Source organism: Bufo gargarizans, chromosome 5 (assembly GCF_014858855.1).
Source record: "Bufo gargarizans isolate SCDJY-AF-19 chromosome 5, ASM1485885v1, whole genome shotgun sequence".
NCBI classification, from domain to species: Eukaryota; Metazoa; Chordata; class Amphibia; order Anura; family Bufonidae; genus Bufo; species Bufo gargarizans.
The window spans coordinates 173,308,263-173,326,166 of record NC_058084.1 but is presented as its reverse complement, the minus strand read 5'-3'; the positions used below and the strand labels follow the sequence as shown (position 1 = coordinate 173,326,166).

General features: G+C 47.0%; 1 protein-coding gene and 1 long non-coding RNA gene across 4 annotated transcripts in view; one reads left to right on the top strand and one right to left on the bottom strand.

Annotated features, from left to right (window-relative positions):
- Positions 1-17,904, bottom strand: part of LOC122937796 (collagen alpha-6(VI) chain-like) — a 280,737-nt gene that overhangs the window by 81,784 nt on the left and 181,049 nt on the right. For all 3 annotated transcript variants that reach the window (XM_044292846.1, XM_044292844.1, XM_044292845.1), the window contains 2 exons: positions 7,646-7,699; positions 7,069-7,140 (listed from right to left, as the gene is read on the bottom strand). In XM_044292846.1, the coding sequence (XP_044148781.1) occupies positions 7,069-7,140; positions 7,646-7,699 (126 nt within the window). The remainder of the gene's footprint in view (positions 1-7,068; positions 7,141-7,645; positions 7,700-17,904) is intronic.
- The window catches only part of LOC122937797, a 38,405-nt gene continuing 26,106 nt past the window's right edge, over positions 5,606-17,904 (top strand). The window contains exon 1 of the long non-coding RNA XR_006389921.1: positions 5,606-5,678. This is a non-coding gene — a long non-coding RNA (uncharacterized LOC122937797). The remainder of the gene's footprint in view (positions 5,679-17,904) is intronic.

Below are 17,904 nucleotides of genomic sequence, written 5' to 3'. Positions count from 1 at the left end.
TTTTCTGACAAGCTGACCATGTATGGTGTAGACAGTTGAGATAACTGATAGCTGAGCGAGCTTTCGGCTGACAGATATTGAGGGGGAGATTGTCACGACCCTTGGTCATGGTCGTGACTCCTTGGGTGCCGCATGCTGTTGCCCGCGGTTTGGGAGTTCGTCAACCGCAGCTGGGGCACTTAGTTGTTTGCCTCAGGTGCGGTTGCCGCGGACAACAAGTGTGCGTGCGGTTGCCCTTGGCAACGGGTTTTGTGTGAATGCCCGTTTGTGTGTCTGTGTGCACTTTGTGTTGTTTGTTGTGCACGAGGTGATGTTTTATGTGCACCTGGACTCCTCCCTTCACCTGCAGTTGTCCGCGGCAACGTCTGGCGATGTTTGCATGCTGTGGAGGTGTCTCGGCCTGTTGGCTGTTCTGGAAGACACGGTTGCCACGCATGCCGTTGCCGTCGGAGACAGGTGAGTGAGGTTGCGTGTTTTCCCCTTTATGTGAGTTTCCCTTCTGTGTTGCTGGAAGGGTTAACTCCCTTCCCAGTGTGTGTGACTTCACTGGGTGTGTGCTGATCGTTGGGTGGGGCCTCTTGGCCTATAAAGCCTCAGCCCCTGGCTGGGCTCAGTAGGTTGCTCTCAGCCATGCTGGCTGGAGCAGCCTCCTGTCTCCTCCATCTGCCTGGTGGGGACCATCCTTCTGGTCATAAACCTCTGTCAGTTTATTCTGTGTTTCATGGTGTTATCTAGGTGTGTGCGGGGTTATCTTGTTAGTGCAGCTTATGGTTTCCTGGTTTCCCTTGTATGTCTGGTGTGTGCTGTGTCCTTTATGTTGCTGTGGACATCAGCACTTGTTCATGGGTTCCAGGTTTGTGTGTCTGTGGCAGGTAAGTGCAGGACTAGTCTCACTTACCTGTCATTTCCATATGTCTGTTGATGTTCCCCCTGTGTTGCTTGGCCGTTGAGACTCCTGCTCCTCCGTGTCTAGGAGGAGCAGGTCGTCTTACTCTGTCCCCTAGTTCAGGGCCGACTTGAGGGCTTGTAGGGACTCTTAGGTTCCGGCGTATGAGCCCTCCTACCACCGAGGTCGGCTCATACAGACAGGAGACAGGGTCAGCGTTAGGGACGCTATAGGAGGTGACCTGCTCCCTAACTCTGTGGTCCCGGCCAAGGGGTAACCCCACCATCTCCTGGCACCGCACGGCTGGGGGTTTCCCCCACTGCCAGCCGTGACAGTATGACCAGAACTGGCACCTCACCTGGTCTCCCTCGAAAGAGGGTAAAGCATGCATCCATTGACCGTTGGGGTGCATGCGCGTTCTCCGGAGGGAGAGCGTTACGGGGTTCACTGTTAACGGCGCGGTTGGTGGCTTTTCCCTGCCACCTTGCTAACCGTGTCCGTGTTGGTGACCCCTCGTCCCTCTCAGGGTTCCTATCTCTGGTCGTCTGCTGGCAGCATTCCTTCGGTGTTCCGGCAGGTGTGCTGGTTGGGGAGTGTCTGCTGGCAGCGACCTGGAGTAGGAACGTCCTCCTGAGTTGGACGCGGTGTCCTGTTTTCCTCCTCCGGACTGCTTTGTTGGCTGGCGACCTGGGGACTGTTGTGTACGGTCCAGGTCTGTTGGTGGCAGTTCCGGGGGGAGATACGGGCATCTATCTGGCAGTGCCTCCAGTGTTCTCTCTTCCAGTCTGCTCTGTTGGCTGGCGACCTGGGACTGTTGTGTACGGTCCAGGTCCGTTGGCGGCAGCTCTGGAGGAAGACACTGGTGGTTATCAGGCATTGCCCCTCCCCCCCTCCCTGTTGTTTGGTCCCACCAGCCTCCCTTTTCGGTTGGGGGGGGCTTTGAGGGGAGGGAGTGTCACGACCCTTGGTCATGGTCGTGACTCCTTGGGTGCCGCATGCTGTTGCCCGCGGTTTGGGAGTTCGTCAACCGCAGCTGGGGCACTTAGTTGTTTGCCTCAGGTGCGGTTGCCGCGGACAACAAGTGTGCGTGCGGTTGCCCTTGGCAACGGGTTTTGTGTGAATGCCCGTTTGTGTGTCTGTGTGCACTTTGTGTTGTTTGTTGTGCACGAGGTGATGTTTTATGTGCACCTGGACTCCTCCCTTCACCTGCAGTTGTCCGCGGCAACGTCTGGCGATGTTTGCATGCTGTGGAGGTGTCTCGGCCTGTTGGCTGTTCTGGAAGACACGGTTGCCACGCATGCCGTTGCCGTCGGAGACAGGTGAGTGAGGTTGCGTGTTTTCCCCTTTATGTGAGTTTCCCTTCTGTGTTGCTGGAAGGGTTAACTCCCTTCCCAGTGTGTGTGACTTCACTGGGTGTGTGCTGATCGTTGGGTGGGGCCTCTTGGCCTATAAAGCCTCAGCCCCTGGCTGGGCTCAGTAGGTTGCTCTCAGCCATGCTGGCTGGAGCAGCCTCCTGTCTCCTCCATCTGCCTGGTGGGGACCATCCTTCTGGTCATAAACCTCTGTCAGTTTATTCTGTGTTTCATGGTGTTATCTAGGTGTGTGCGGGGTTATCTTGTTAGTGCAGCTTATGGTTTCCTGGTTTCCCTTGTATGTCTGGTGTGTGCTGTGTCCTTTATGTTGCTGTGGACATCAGCACTTGTTCATGGGTTCCAGGTTTGTGTGTCTGTGGCAGGTAAGTGCAGGACTAGTCTCACTTACCTGTCATTTCCATATGTCTGTTGATGTTCCCCCTGTGTTGCTTGGCCGTTGAGACTCCTGCTCCTCCGTGTCTAGGAGGAGCAGGTCGTCTTACTCTGTCCCCTAGTTCAGGGCCGACTTGAGGGCTTGTAGGGACTCTTAGGTTCCGGCGTATGAGCCCTCCTACCACCGAGGTCGGCTCATACAGACAGGAGACAGGGTCAGCGTTAGGGACGCTATAGGAGGTGACCTGCTCCCTAACTCTGTGGTCCCGGCCAAGGGGTAACCCCACCATCTCCTGGCACCGCACGGCTGGGGGTTTCCCCCACTGCCAGCCGTGACAGAGATTTATCAAACTGGTGTAAAGTAGAACTGGCTTAGTTGCCTATAGCAATTAATCAGAATCCTCATTTTATTTTCCAAAGGAACTGTGAAAAATGAAAGGTGGAATATGATTAGTTGCCAGGGCTGGCTCCAGGTTCATGTGGGCCCTTGGGTGATAAATCTCAGTGGGTCCCCCACACAGTATAATGACCCCACAGTAGCCCCATATTCATAATAATGACCCCCAGTGGCCCCCACACTGGGGGTTATACTGTATGGAGGGGGCACTGGGGGTCATTATACTGTGTAAGAGGCCCCCACTAGCTAGAACTGACTGGGCCCCATAGCAAATTTTTGTACAAAACCTCCTCCCCCCAGTGGGTTCACATCATGTTTTTCTATCCGTTTGATGTATACAAATGTGCAGCACACCACATTTTTGTATCCTGCGGAGTCCAGTAAAAACATACATACGTTAACATATATGTTTTTTTACTATGGGACTGTACGGTGAACGACCGCCACTGTACAGCATCAGTCTGATTAATGTATTAGATCTGTTAATGTATATGTTTTTGGTATACATTAAACGGATGGCAAAAATGTGATGTGAACCCAGCCTTAGTGCCAGAATAAGCAATAGTATAAAGCGGAGCAGAAGGGGAGGCCACCATGTACTGACAGAGTACAGCCTGGTCCTGGTGGTCAGCATTCTGCAACTTTTCCCCGGTCATGCCAGGTCTAAAAAAGGTGGTGTGGGCAGGGAAGGGGAAATAGTTATGGCCATACAGTTATTGGATAACACTGCCATACAGTGACTGGATACTTCCATACAGTGACCAGATAAAACCACCACACAGTAACTGGATAACACCACCATACAGTGACTGGATAGCACCGCCATACAGTGACCAGATAAAAAGGTATAAGAGGGCACAGTACAGAGAATGACTAGGGGCACTGTAGAGGGTTTAGTAAGAGGGCACAATGCAGAGTATAAGGGGGCACTGTACGGGGTGGGGGGCACAGTCACGTAACCCTGTGACGTTAGAAGGTCCTTATGGTGAATGCGGTTTAGACACCACCATAATGAGAGGCAGAGGAGGGAGACAGGGGACCGGGGCCCTGGATGGACAGGAGGGGTGGACACAGCAATAGGAGGGTGGAACAGGAGCTCTGGATACACGAGGGAGGAAAGGAGACAGCAGGGGTCTCATGAGGATGACATAGGACACAATATGGGGGGCAGGTGTCATGGAGGCAAACTGCTTAATGAGGCAGTAAAACAACTAAATAGCATTGAAACTGCTGGTCTACTACAGCATCCAGCACCAGCTTGAAGAGTTTCCTGAGACCACCCCGCCCTATCCCACAGAGAAGAGACAGTCACAGTGCAGACTCGCTCACAGACTGTTTTCACACTTTTGCTCCGCTGGGGTCTCTCTCCTCCTCAAGCAACATGTCCTGTGTAGATGGGACGTGTCTAAAGCTTGTAAGGAAAAATTTCTTCTCTGCTGAACAGAGTGAAGAGGGGGCATGTCTGAAGCTTGTAAGGCGAAATGTCTTCTCTGCTGAACAGAGTGAAGAGGCGGCGTGTCTGAAGCTTGTAAGGTAAAATGTCTTCTCTGCTGAACAGAGTGAAGAGGGGGCGTGTCTGAAGCTGGTAAGGTAAGGTGCTGCTCTGATGGAGTGAAGGGGCATGTCTGAAGCTCCACAGCACGGAAGTTTGTAAGGAGGACAGCTGCAGCTGGACTCTGCATGATGCTAAAATAGGCTGTCATGTGACTAAGATCCTGGCGCTCCAACAATGAGCGCTTCAATCTGTATTGATGGAACCGCTCATAGCAACGCAGTGGGCCCCCTCATGAGCAGTGGGCCCAGTTATGCCGGGTGCTGACGCCGGCCCTGTTGGTTGTTATGGGCAAGTAAGCCAGTTTTATTTGCACCAGTTTGATAAATCTCCCCCTAAATGTGCATGAGTACCTTTAGTATCATATGGTTAATTTGAACAGTTTTGTTTAGAAACCTAAAAGATGGACTGCCTCAGCCACCTTCCACTCATTGCATTTTAGGCATCTACTTTTCTTCATTTTTTGACCGTGTCTCAAAACTCACAAACTAGATAACAGAAAATCACAACTCTGCTGACCAGTAAGCATAAGTCAGTCAAGTCTTGTGATTCTCTTTGGATGAGGAGTGCTGAGTCTGTGCAAATAAGTTGTGTAACCACACTGCTGGAAGAGGTGGAGGGACTTAGGAAAGAGAACAGATCTTTGAAAGGAGAAACTTATTAAGAGGGCATTATCACTTTTAATGCATGCAATTATGGGGCATTATTACTTTTAAGGAGCTACTCAGGGGGACATTATTACTCTTTAGAGGTAAACTCTAGGACATTATTATTTTTAGGGGTGCTTTTGGAATATTATACATTTTTATGGGGAATTTAGGGCATTTTTACCTTCAAAAGGGCATATAGGGGGTAACAAAAGTGGAACTTTTTACTTTCTAGGGGGCACACAAGGGGCATTGTTACTTTCTACTTGCAGGATAGGAGGATGTAGGTTGGGAAAAGGTAGGGAGGATTCAATAAAAGTAAAGACTGAAGCCAAACATGTCTTTGTTGCAAACTCTGCAGACACAAGTTGTGGACGGAAGACGTTGTCATGGTGGTCTGGGCTGGATAGAAAAGATAGAAAAAGTGAACAACTCCAACCTGATATCAAATGTAAGTCAATGGATTTTACTGCACTTTTATCACATATGGTCCACAGAGCACCTGTGTAACATAAATATCTACCACTTTATGGTCAATGTATGGGGTCATGTAGGTTTTTGTATAGTCTATTTATCCAGTAAGAGTATGGTGGTAATATTCAGTAACTATCTGGTGGTAATTTTATTGGGGAATTACTGGCAATAATAGTCTTTATGTAGTGTTTAGTGGTATTAGTAGTGGTCATGTTGTAGTGTTACCTGGGTTGTGGGTTCACTTGGATGAGTTGTCAGGGAGGTAATTTGATATATGTGCAGTCGGGGGGATAGGTAGAGTCAGGGAGATAGTACACTATTGTTGGAGTCATGGAGGCACAATACGTACAATCAGGGAGATACTGCACTATATGTGCAGCCAGTAAGGTAGCACACTAAATGTGCAGTCAGGGTAGTAAAGAGCCCTAGGTAGTAAAGTGCCCAGGGGTTTAATGTGGTATGAAAGGAAACAGGGAGTTAGTGCACTATTGGTGGAGTCATGAAGGCACTATATGTGGAGTCAGGGAGATATAGCGCTATATGCGTAGTCAGGGAGGTAATGCATTATTTCTGAAGTCAGGGAGATAATGCTCTATATATGGAGTCAATAACATAATGTGCTATATGTAGAGTCAGGGCAATAACACGCTATATGTGGAGTGGGGGAGGTAAAGAGCTATATGTACAGTCAATATGGTAAAGTGCTACAGGTGAAGTCAAGGAGGTAATGTGGTATACAGTTTTTAGAGTCAAGGAGGTAGTGCACTGTTGGTGGAGTCAGATTGGCACTAAACATACAGTCAGGGTGTAGTCTGGGGGGTCATGGCATATAAGTAGAGTCTGGATGGTAAAGCTGTATAGGTGCCGTCAGGGACCGTGGTTATATGTGTTGCAGGGAAGGCAATATGTGAAGTCATGAAACTAATAGGATCAAGGAAGTAATATGCTACATGTGCAGTTAGGGAGGTAATGCAATCTACATGTAGCCAGGATATGCATAGTGAATGTGTTGCAGTCAGTACAAGATATAAAAAGAAATATATTTTTTATGACAGCAGTGATGCCGACTTTGCCTATTGCTATAGGGCCCTGTGATTTTTATGCATTATTATGAGGGTTGGGGTTCTGTTTATTAGATCCCTAAGACCTAAGTTTCCGCTGGTTATCTATTATATCTATGTACTGAAGTACTACTGTATATATACAATAGAGTCGATATATTGTAGATGACTAGATATACTGTAGTTTCTCTTAACATAATGTGTTGTTAATTAGTTTGTAAGAGTGTGGCCTTCCACTGTATTTCAAATCCTTTTTTAGATTTCAACTGGTTACTTATTTGGAATATGCTTTGATATTGTTGTTACCTTGGGGCCTTTGGTTCCGGGACATCCTATGTCACCACGCTCTCCCATTGAACCAGGCAATCCTCTTTCGCCCTTAAGGAATAATATAAAAATTTAAAGTTTATTCTATGTATTTATCTTATAGCTTAACCAACACTGAATTATATTTCTGCAGCCTTAATGATACTGTTACTAAGAGCAGGTTCAAACAGAATAAAACTGGTGCGAGAATATACATTTAAATATTGTGTAGAGAGTCTTAAGGTATGTTCATACATAACAATTTTTTGGGTAGAAATTTCTAGGAATGTTCCATGGGATTAAAAACCCTTATCAGATATATGGCAGGGATTTTATACAGCATGATTTGGATACCTACTCCCTCACCAATCATCTGATATCTTGTATCTCCAGAAGTCAGCGCTGGAACTACACAGCTCAGTCCACTGCACAATAGAAGGTGCTGTATAGTGTTGGCGCCTGAGCGACAATATACAGTAACAGTTGATCAGTTGCGGTACAGAGTGTCGGACCCCTCCCAATCTAATATTGATGGTCTATCAAAATCAGTCTGTCCCATAGGACAACAGAAACTCACATCCATTCCTTGTTCACCGCGGTAGCCTTGATGTCCTTTTAATCCAGTTGATCCCTAGATAAATGATAAATGTGCAGAATATCAGTTCAGGTAATAACTGTTTATATAGACACCATCAGAGTTTTAGCTAGGCTTTATTTTAAAAATTGTGCTCAGTTTAGTGTCTGTACCTTTTATGTTTCACATGATATAGCAGCTGCAGATTTCTGTGAGAAATCTGTCAGAATAGCTGTCTGATGACTTGGTGCCCAGCACTCTCTCTTCTTCTGAAGGATCTGCAAAGCTTGTTTATGGCCAAATCATGGTTCAACTTTAGGCATAAATCAGTTTAGAAGTTTGACAGTAGATGTAAGAGTGAAAGCTTTCTGCCTGGTCTTGATACGCCCTGTACTGTGGTGGGATGCACCTAATATATGAGGAGACACATGCCTTGTCATATATTAGGTGAAACCCATGTACCTAGACAGAAATCGAATGTAACTCAGCACTACTGTAGGTTTCTGGCTTCATTTGCACCAGAAAACTAGCGTAAATGAAGAAAAAATTGTTATGGCTGCTGGCCACATCCCTTCCTGCCCTTGTCACTCCCACGTTCAGAAAAGTGGCAGGGGCTTTTTTTTGCCTTCCTCTGGATCAACTTGCAGGTTAACAGGCCAAACTGGACGGACAAATCGCCTTTTTTCGGCCTTATGTACTATGTTACTATGTTACAAACATGCCATTTTTGACTTTTTAACACCATTTTTCTGGTGCAAACTGAATGAAACATCTCCCCAATTTGTCTATTTTGGAGTTTTATACATACTACCTGCATGTTCACAGATGTATGCAAATGGATGGTTACATGGTTATAACCTTTGCTGGAGTTTCTTTTCTTAAATATATGGGCAACTGGTTGAGCAGCCAAACATTGCATCAATCACAAACTTGAGGAGCGTACCCTGTTCCCGTCCTACTAGCACCACTGCGCTAGGATTGACACATATCCAATGCTTCTGGTGTGGCCGTGCTAGTAGAACAAGAAGGGGTCAACTGTTTTTATCTGTCAGTACTGGCAGCAATGTTCTGCCGAGTAGTTTATACATATTAATGAGAAGCAGCTTGTGCTCTTTCTGCTAGACAGCGAGACAGTGAGTGACACTGTTCATTTCTCATTAAGTGACCAGATGTTGCTGACTGAAGAAGCTAGGGAACACGTGTGAGGCCAGTTGACCTTCAGTGATCTAGCTCCAAAAAATCATAACTGGAAAATCTCAGGCTTGATTTAGTATTACTGAGAATTATTTAATGTAGTACCTTGCTCTCCTACAACTCCCAGCTGTTAGAGCATGTTGGAGTTCTAGATTCATTACAACTCCACCACAAGATAGAGAATGCTGAAACGTTGAAAAAGCGGGGGTCTCCATGATTTAATGAGCATCTGTGATCATGATCAACCCTATCAAACCAGACATACTGCCTGGCAGAGTTTATCATGCTAAGCTCAAAGCTACCCTATGGTGGAGTCAATAATAAAAGAGATATGGAGGCACAGCTGACCAGCTCCTTTTATTAACACACTGCAGCACCAGATATCCACTGCACCTCTTCATCCAACATACAGTGTTGCGGTGCTCAAGCCCTCCACAAGCGAGTAATATCCAAAACAAGAAGAAGTAAATAGGGCGGCACTCACAACCGTGAATCCATTTAAAAGTGCTTCTTTATTGGTACAACATAAGCTTCAGTACAGCAGACCGGGGCGGCAGGCATAACTCCCACACATAGCAGCAGCCTGTATATGCTAATAAGGGAGGTGAAGCACCAAGCTGTAGGCCTAGTCCCTTGGAGTACCACTTTTCCTCCTCTTCATCATTGCCAGTCCCCTTCCACACTATTTGACAGGGCCAGGCATCCTCACTGCTATAATGACTGGCCTTGAAATACTACATATGTGCTGACGAGATTGAAGTAAGTGCATGTGCAGATCAGATCTCAGAGTGGGGATAGCAGAACAATATCAACTGCAATTGCGCTGATTGTAATCTTGCTGGCAAATGTGCAATATTTCAGAGCCAGGCATTCTGAAAGTGAGGATGCCTTGGCCTCTTAATCAATGCGAAAGGGAGAGTGGTGGTGGAGAAAAGAAGGAGGTGAAGCTAGGTCTGCCCCTTGATACTCGGAGCACCATCTTATTGCAGAAAAGACGTTAGCCTGAACGCTGAATGATCACCACTGCCAGGAATTCCACCTGGTTTAATAGGACTGATCATGGCGACAGATGCTCTTAAATCGTCCTTTACCAGTCCAGACTGGAAAGTACCTGGGTTTTGAACCCGTTTAGCTTGTATTCCAGAATGGCTGAATATATCATTCCAGATTTTCACTCATATTGAAATGGTCACCATAATCCAGGCAAAATCTTAATGATGTATACAATAAATAAATAACTTAAAGGGATTCTGTCACCTCCCCTAAGGCAAAAAACGATTTAAAACCAGCCATGCAGCACAGCTTACCTGGATTAGGCTGTGCTGTTCAATCTTGAAATCCGTCCAGCAGTTAGTTCAAAAAACGAGTTTGATCAATGAGGAAATGCGTCCTGAAGGTGCCCAGAGGGGCGTTTTTTTCTTCTGAGAGAGCCCAGTCCCGCCCCTTTTTCAGTGCCCAGCCCGCCTTCCTTTTACTTCCTAACCGCCGCCCCCAGCCTGCCACAGCCTCTCCTGCCTCTCCTCCCCCTCCCTCTTGCCGAACGAAGTCTCGCACAGGCGCAGTACCCACTGAGGGCTGCGCCTGTGCGATCATCAGGAGACTGAGGGCGGCAGCTTCATCTTCGTCACTGGGCATGCGCCGAGCCCAGTGACGTCCGATGCTCGCTCTTCCCTGCTGACTGAGGGAAGAGCGAGCATCGGACGTCACTGGGCTCGGCGCATGCCCAGTGACGAAGATGAAGCTGCCGCCCTCAGTCTCCTGATGATCGCACAGGCGCAGCCCTCAGTGGGTACTGCGCCTGTGCGAGACTTCGTTCGGCAAGAGGGAGGGGGAGGAGAGGCAGGAGAGGCTGTGGCAGGCTGGGGGCGGCGGTTAGGAAGTAAAAGGAAGGCGGGCTGGGCACTGAAAAAGGGGCGGGACTGGGCTCTCTCAGAAGAAAAAAACGCCCCTCTGGGCACCTTCAGGACGCATTTCCTCATTGATCAAACTCGTTTTTTGAACTAACTGCTGGACGGATTTCAAGATTGAACAGCACAGCCTAATCCAGGTAAGCTGTGCTGCATGGCTGGTTTTAAATCGTTTTTTGCCTTAGGGGAGGTGACAGAATCCCTTTAAGAAGCTCTTTTTTTAAATTACCATTAAAAATAGAGATGAGCGAATTTCTAAAACATTCGATTCGGTTGGTTCGCCGAATTTTGTGAAAAGATTTGATTTGATCCGAATTTATTTGTGGCGAATCGCGTTAAAAACTGCTATTTCCTGGCCTGTATAGTGGTGTAGAACACTGTGCCTTGCAGTAACATGCATAGGGAGTCTGCTGTGGTAGTGAAACAATACTGTGTGTCAGTATGGCACGCACATCACAGGGGTCGCTCTTAGAATCACTGCAAACTTCACTTATTTAGGCAATTACGGTGCCAAAACTGACCAAATAAGGGTACTTTCACACTAGCGGCAAGGAGTTCCGTGCTGCCGCTAGTGCACGCATGCCCCCGGACTACTGCTCGGCCCTATTGACTGTAATGGGGGAAGGTTGGAGTTCCGGCAGCAGTATGGCAAACATGCTGAGAAGTGGCTGGAGGAGGTCGATGTTAGCGTCAAGAAGATGCGAACTCCTTTTACACCGTCGTCAGCTGATTCCACATAGATGTCTACAGAACCTGTTCTATTAAACTCTTATACAAGTATAGCCCCCCTGACAGAGTGGAGAGGGTAATATGTTGAAGATAAGGGTCGGCACTGCTTTGTAATGCTTGCGGTGCACGTGTCAATAGGTCGGGGTCCCAGCATACAATATGAAGAAGAGGACCGGCACTCGCGATTGGTATTTCACTGCTGCGATTTATTCAGTCACTTATTAATACATAGTGACGCGTTTCAGCACTTAATCACGCTTTTCTGAAGAAAGCACAATTAAGTGCTGAAACGCGTTGTCACGGATGATCCGCGAGAATATTGAACTGTCCTCCCAATATTATCAATATTACTCTGCCTTATTGATCAGTGGGTCTATTACACAGTAATTATTTCCCTAGGCCCCAGAACCTACAATTTGATTATTCAGAGCGTCTCCTTCTGTCCTTCTGTTGTACCCAGAGAACAACATAGTCCTTTTGTTCAAGTCAGTCAATAGATGCCCAGCAGATAACGCAATTACTGCTGGCTTCCTCAGGTTGACAAAAGAACTTCCCTTTCTGAAGAGATATCACAGCTAGGTGTGAAGACTGCACCTGGGGGGAGCCGATTGGTGTCGCTGCCATAAGGGTCTGTAAGATAACTTGATTCAGACAGGCCGGCACCAAGGTTCCCAGATTGACACATGAATCTGAGATATGATTTTTACCTTTTTAAGAGAGACCATGCATCTTACGGACGTAAAAATTACATCATCGTGTCACTCAGAATTCACTGGACGTTTACATAGGACAAACATAACTCTAAGATGTACCCAGGTAAAGTTATGGTGTTACCCCATCATAGAACCAGTTATAATAGTAATATTTGGTATCCCTGAACTCCATATTTTGTGGGGAATGTGAATATGTGCTTGTTACTTGTGTACAGCGGAGACATCCCACGATATGGCACATGCCATATTTCAGAACTGACATTCACCTCAGGAATACAGCCTGCCCAGCAGGCGGACTCTCAATTCCCCGCCTTGATTCTAGGACCCTTTATAACAAATGATGGCCAATGGGATAGAGAAGGCGCTCATAGGGTAAGTAAATTCAAACAAACAAATTTCTAATGAAAGAAATGGTTTGCTCACCTACTGCGGTTGCATCAATTGGATGCAACTGCAATGGAGATCAAGTATAGATAAGGGATGGTTGGTGCAGCCAAGATCCGTCCTAACACCTTGGGCAGGGGCCACCCTGCCACTAGGGTAATGGAAATGAAGAGAAGTACGCTACACCTTAAGTGGAGCGTGTGGACTGCTGGGGGCGCACGAGACAACCAAACAAGGACCGTGTTTTAATTTCGGCAGTATTCCATTTATTTATAAGGTGTCTCGTGTAGCGTACTTCTAGGTGTAGCGTACTTCTCTTCCTTTATAACAAAGACCTAGAATCTGCTAAAGGAGTTCTCCACTTTTAACAACACCTAAAGAGGGCCTCAGCCAGAGAACCTGTGGGCTGTAGGCATATTACACTGGACAAAGGCTTCTTGGACTTTACCCCTGCAACGGACTATTTCACCAACAGACATCTTTTCTGCGGAAACTAAGTATTTTCTTTCTTTTCTCCCTTTTGTTTATTGGACTATACTTTCCTTGATTATTGTGTTAATTTTTTTTATTATCAAATTTTTTTCCTTTTTCATCATCAAATGACAGTCAAATCAAATATCCGGTCATCAAAAGACAACATGTACAAAAGATAAAAGTACAAAATATTACAAATGCACATTTTACATAATATACATCCTATGACCATAAGACATAGTAGGAATATACACATTGGATCTAGATCTTTATTTATCTAATTGTTTTCTCCCTCAGCAAACATCCCTATAAACAGCCCCCCCCCTCCCCTCCCAAACTTTCCAAGAGCAGGACATCATTGCAATAAGAGCATAACTACCTCCAGATTCCATGTCTCCTCATTCTATCGGCACCAGTTCGATTGGACTCAATAAACAATACAGGCTATGAGCCCCAAGTAAGTAGACTCCCACACAGACATAGCACTCAGTCCACAGTTACATATCACACATCAGACGCCAACAATCATACACCACACATTCCACCTATCACCAGGATGTACACAGTCACTTCCCCAGATCAGCCTTACCGGGCAATCAAAGCACTCCTCGTCAATGCTAGCCAAGGACTACAGCATCCCGACCTATCTATCCAGCTACCCCAAATAGCCTCAAATTTAGTCAAGCATTTTCTTTTCTGGTACACACCCCTCTCAAGACGCACTACCACATTCATTCTAGCAACATACTCCGGTACTTCCGGGGGTATCCCCTGTATCCATTTTGCTGCGACAGTCTTCCTCGCCTGATAAAGCATCCTTTCTATTCCCGTAGCTACTGTAGACTGCAAATTTTCCTCTGGCAGTATACCCAGAATACAAATTTTTGGATCCATTTTAAATTTAGTACTATGTACCTTATTAATAAGATCTAGTATTGCTCTCCAATAAGAGGTCAATGAAGGGCATGACCATAACATATGCAGAAGATCAGCTTCGACGCTGCCACATTTCGGACAATTGGGACTATCCCTGCAACCCACTTTATGCAGAAATACCGGAGTCCTATATACTCTGTGCACTAGATACAGCTGGGAGAGACGTGCCGCCTCACTGAGAGATAGATCGGGAGTAAGCGCCACTATCTCTGACCATTGCGCATCTGTAAGCCCACCCAAATCTTTTTCCCATTGCTGCCTACATTTTAACGGATATCCCTTAAGAAAATCTTCTAGCAAGGCCTGATACATCGCAGAGATTGCCCCTTTCACCGAACCAGCAGCCACCACTGTGTTCAGCGCATGAGTGGACGTGAATACTATTGGGGCCACTTTAGCCTGAGCGTCTAGTGCATGCCTGAGCTGAAGATATCTATAGAACTGCGAGGAAGGAAGCCCAAACTCCGAGCACAACTGTTGATATTGCTTCAATACCCCGCCTGAGAAGATATGGCCCAAATTCCATATTCCCTTGTTATTCCACCCAGAAAACCCAGTTAGACCTTCCAACTCTGGCAGCGCTGGGTTCCTCCAAATAGGCGAGATATTGACATACCCCTCTAATCCCAAGATATGTTTGGTTTTACACCAGACTTTCCTCATGAGCACTAGTATTGGGATACGCCCCACATCTTCCTTTACCCTACCTTCAATGGCCGTCAATGGGGGAGATCTATTCGACGCCCACTCCATCAATCGTCCACTCTTCATACCTAGGCTACCCCCCACTCCCCACCCCTTAAAATGCTGCAATTGGGCCGACAGAAAATAGAGTAAAGGGTTGGGCAAAGCGAGTCCCCCTGCATCTTTGTTCCTCTGTAACGTTTCATACTTTATCCTCCCCCTATTACTTTTCCACAGAAAAAAACGAAACAGTCGTAAAATTTTGTGAAAGTAATGCACGGGAATCCAAACAGGGGAGTTGTGCAGGACATAAAGCAATTGCGGCATAAGGATCATTTTCAACAAATTTCCCCTTCCTATCATTGACAAAGGCAGTTTATGCCACACTGTGATCTTATGTTTAAATTTCTCCAACAAGGGTAGGAGGTTACTGGTAATATAATCTGCAGGGTTCATGGACACTATTACCCCAAGATACTTAAAGGACTGCACCACCTTAAGTCCGGAGAAGGCAGCAGAACGTGACGGTACTTGAGAGGATACTGGAAGAATCACTGACTTATCCCAGTTTACTAGTAATCCAGACTGGTCGCCAAACTGAGACACCACAGATATGACTGCATCCATATACTTTTCCAGATCGTTCACATATATCAATGTATCATCCGCATATAACGATACCCGCTCCTCCATTGCGCCCCGCAATAACCCACCCACAGAAGAAGAAGAATTGTATTAATAAGATTATTGTGTTAATAATTACTGTGCATCGTGATAATTTGTATTGTATATAGATATATAATAAATGACCTCCAAGTCATCTCTCTAGCCATATGCCTGTTTTCAAACACTGCAAAAACTTACCCTAGCCTCTCCGAAGAGAAAGCTATTCGGTTGTGTTATCTAGATAGTGGGTTCCTCGCTCCCATAAATTGTGAGGTGGTGGCAGTTAAACTACCCTGTGTGTAGTTCCGGTCGCAGTTCGTCGCACGCTTACTTGCGGTCAATCGGAGGTCCACTCCCTGCGCTTTCAGCCTATCGACTGTACGGACTCAAGTTAGACTGTCGGTGTGCTGAAAGTGGCTGGGAGGCCTGTTTGCGGATTGACCACTAGGGGCGCTGTGACGGTTTCGTGACGTATTGTGGCCGCGGCGGTCGCAGTTCGTCACACGCATCACTATGTATTAATAAGTGACTGAATAAATCGCAGCAGTGAAATACCAATCGCGAGTGCCGGTCCTCTTCTTCATAGAGTGGAGAGGGTGTCAGCAGTAAGTTTGTGTTGACATCACTGAATATTTTGCCCATCCTCTGATCCATTCAATAACCCAAAAAAAGAAGGGATCCTGTCTGTTGAGCATCTGCCTTCACTCGGTTAGCATTTTGTCAGTAATTCATCAGTATTGCTAAAGCAAAAAAAAAACTAAAGTAGATCCAAAACGGAGATGACACGTGAATAGAATATTTGCATGTCTTGTGTGTTTTGTACCCAATCCTGCTTTTGGCTACTAAATCATAACCCAATTCTGATGGGACTATACAGGCCTTACAGCTGCTACATAGACAGGATCCATTGTGCGTCTCATTTTTCCTTCTTTCTGACAGATCAGAAGAAGGGTCAAATAAATGATGTCAACCAGGCCAAAAAGGCAAAATAGTGGCCTAGTCATGAAGTGGGAAGGGTGGGAACAGCATAAGTCCACAGAGTGACCCAATGACATAGTGGTGAGGTGGCAGCAGCATGAGGATACCATAGAGTGGCCCAGTGACAGTGCTGATGTGGCAGCAGCATAAGGGGACCACAGAGTGGTGATGTGGCAGCAGCATGAGGAGACCACAGAGTGGCTCAGAGACATAGTGTTTAGGTGGCAGCAGCATGAGGAGACCACAGAGTGGTGATGTGGCAGCAGCATGAGGAGACCACAGAAGTGGCCAAGAGACATAGCGTTGAGGTGGCAGCAGCATGAGGAGATCACAGAGTGATGAAGTGGCAGCAGCATTAGGAGAACACAGAGTGGTAATGTGGCAGCATCATGAGGAGACCACAGAGTGGCCCAGAGACAGAGTGTTAAGCTTGCAGTGGCATGAGGAGATCACAGAGTGTTAATGTGACATCAGCATGAGGAGACCACAGAGTGGCCCAGTGACATAGTGGTGAAGTGGCAGCAGCATGAGGAGACCACAGAGCGGCTCAGAGACATAGTGTTGAGGTAGCAGTAGCATTAGGAAACCACATAGTGGTGATGTGGCAGCAGCATAAGGGGACCACAGAGTGGTGATGTGGCAGCAGCATGAGGAGACTACAGAGTGGCTCAGAGACATAGTGTTGAGGTGGCAGCAGCATGAGAAGACCACAGAGTGGTAAAGTGGCAGCAGCATGAGGAAACCACAGAGTGGTTAAGTGGCATCAGCATGAGGAGACCACAAAGTGGCCCAGAGACATAGTATTGAGGTGGCAGCCGCATGAGGAGACCACAGAGTGTTGAAGTGGCAGCAGCATAGGGGGACCACAGAGTGGTTATGTGGCAGCAGCATGAGGAGACCACAGAGTGGTTCAGAGACATAGTGTTGAGGTGGCAGCAGCATCAGGAGACCACAGAGTTTTAATGTGGCAGCAGCATGAGGAGACCACAGAGTGGCCCAGTGACATAGTGGTGAAGTAGCAGCAGCATGAGGAGACTACAGAGTGGTGATGTGGCAGCAGCATGAGGAGACCACAGAGTGGCCAAGAGACATAGTGTTGAGTTGGCAGCAGCATGAGTAGACCATAGAGTGGTGAAGTGGCAGCATGAGGAAACCACAGAGTGGTCATGTGGCATAAGCATGAGAAGGCCACATAGTGGCCCAGAGACATAGTGTTGAGGTGGCAGCAGCATGAGGAGACCACAGAGTGTTAATGTGGCAGCAGCATGAGGAGACCACAGAGTGGCCCAATGACATAGTGGTGAGGTGGCAGCAGCATGAGGAGACCACAAAGTGGTGATGTGGCAGCAGCATGAAGAGACCACGGAGTGGCCCAGAGACATAGTGTTGAGGTGGCAGCAGCATGAGTACACTACAGAGTGGTGATGTGGCAGCAGCATTAGGAGATCACAGAGTGGCACAGAGACATAGTATTGAGGTGGCAGCAGCATGAGGAGACCACAGAGTTTTAATGTGGCAGCAGCATGAGGAGACCACAGAGTGGCCAAGAGACATAGTGTTAAGGTGGCAGCAGCATGAGGAGACCATAGAGTGGTGA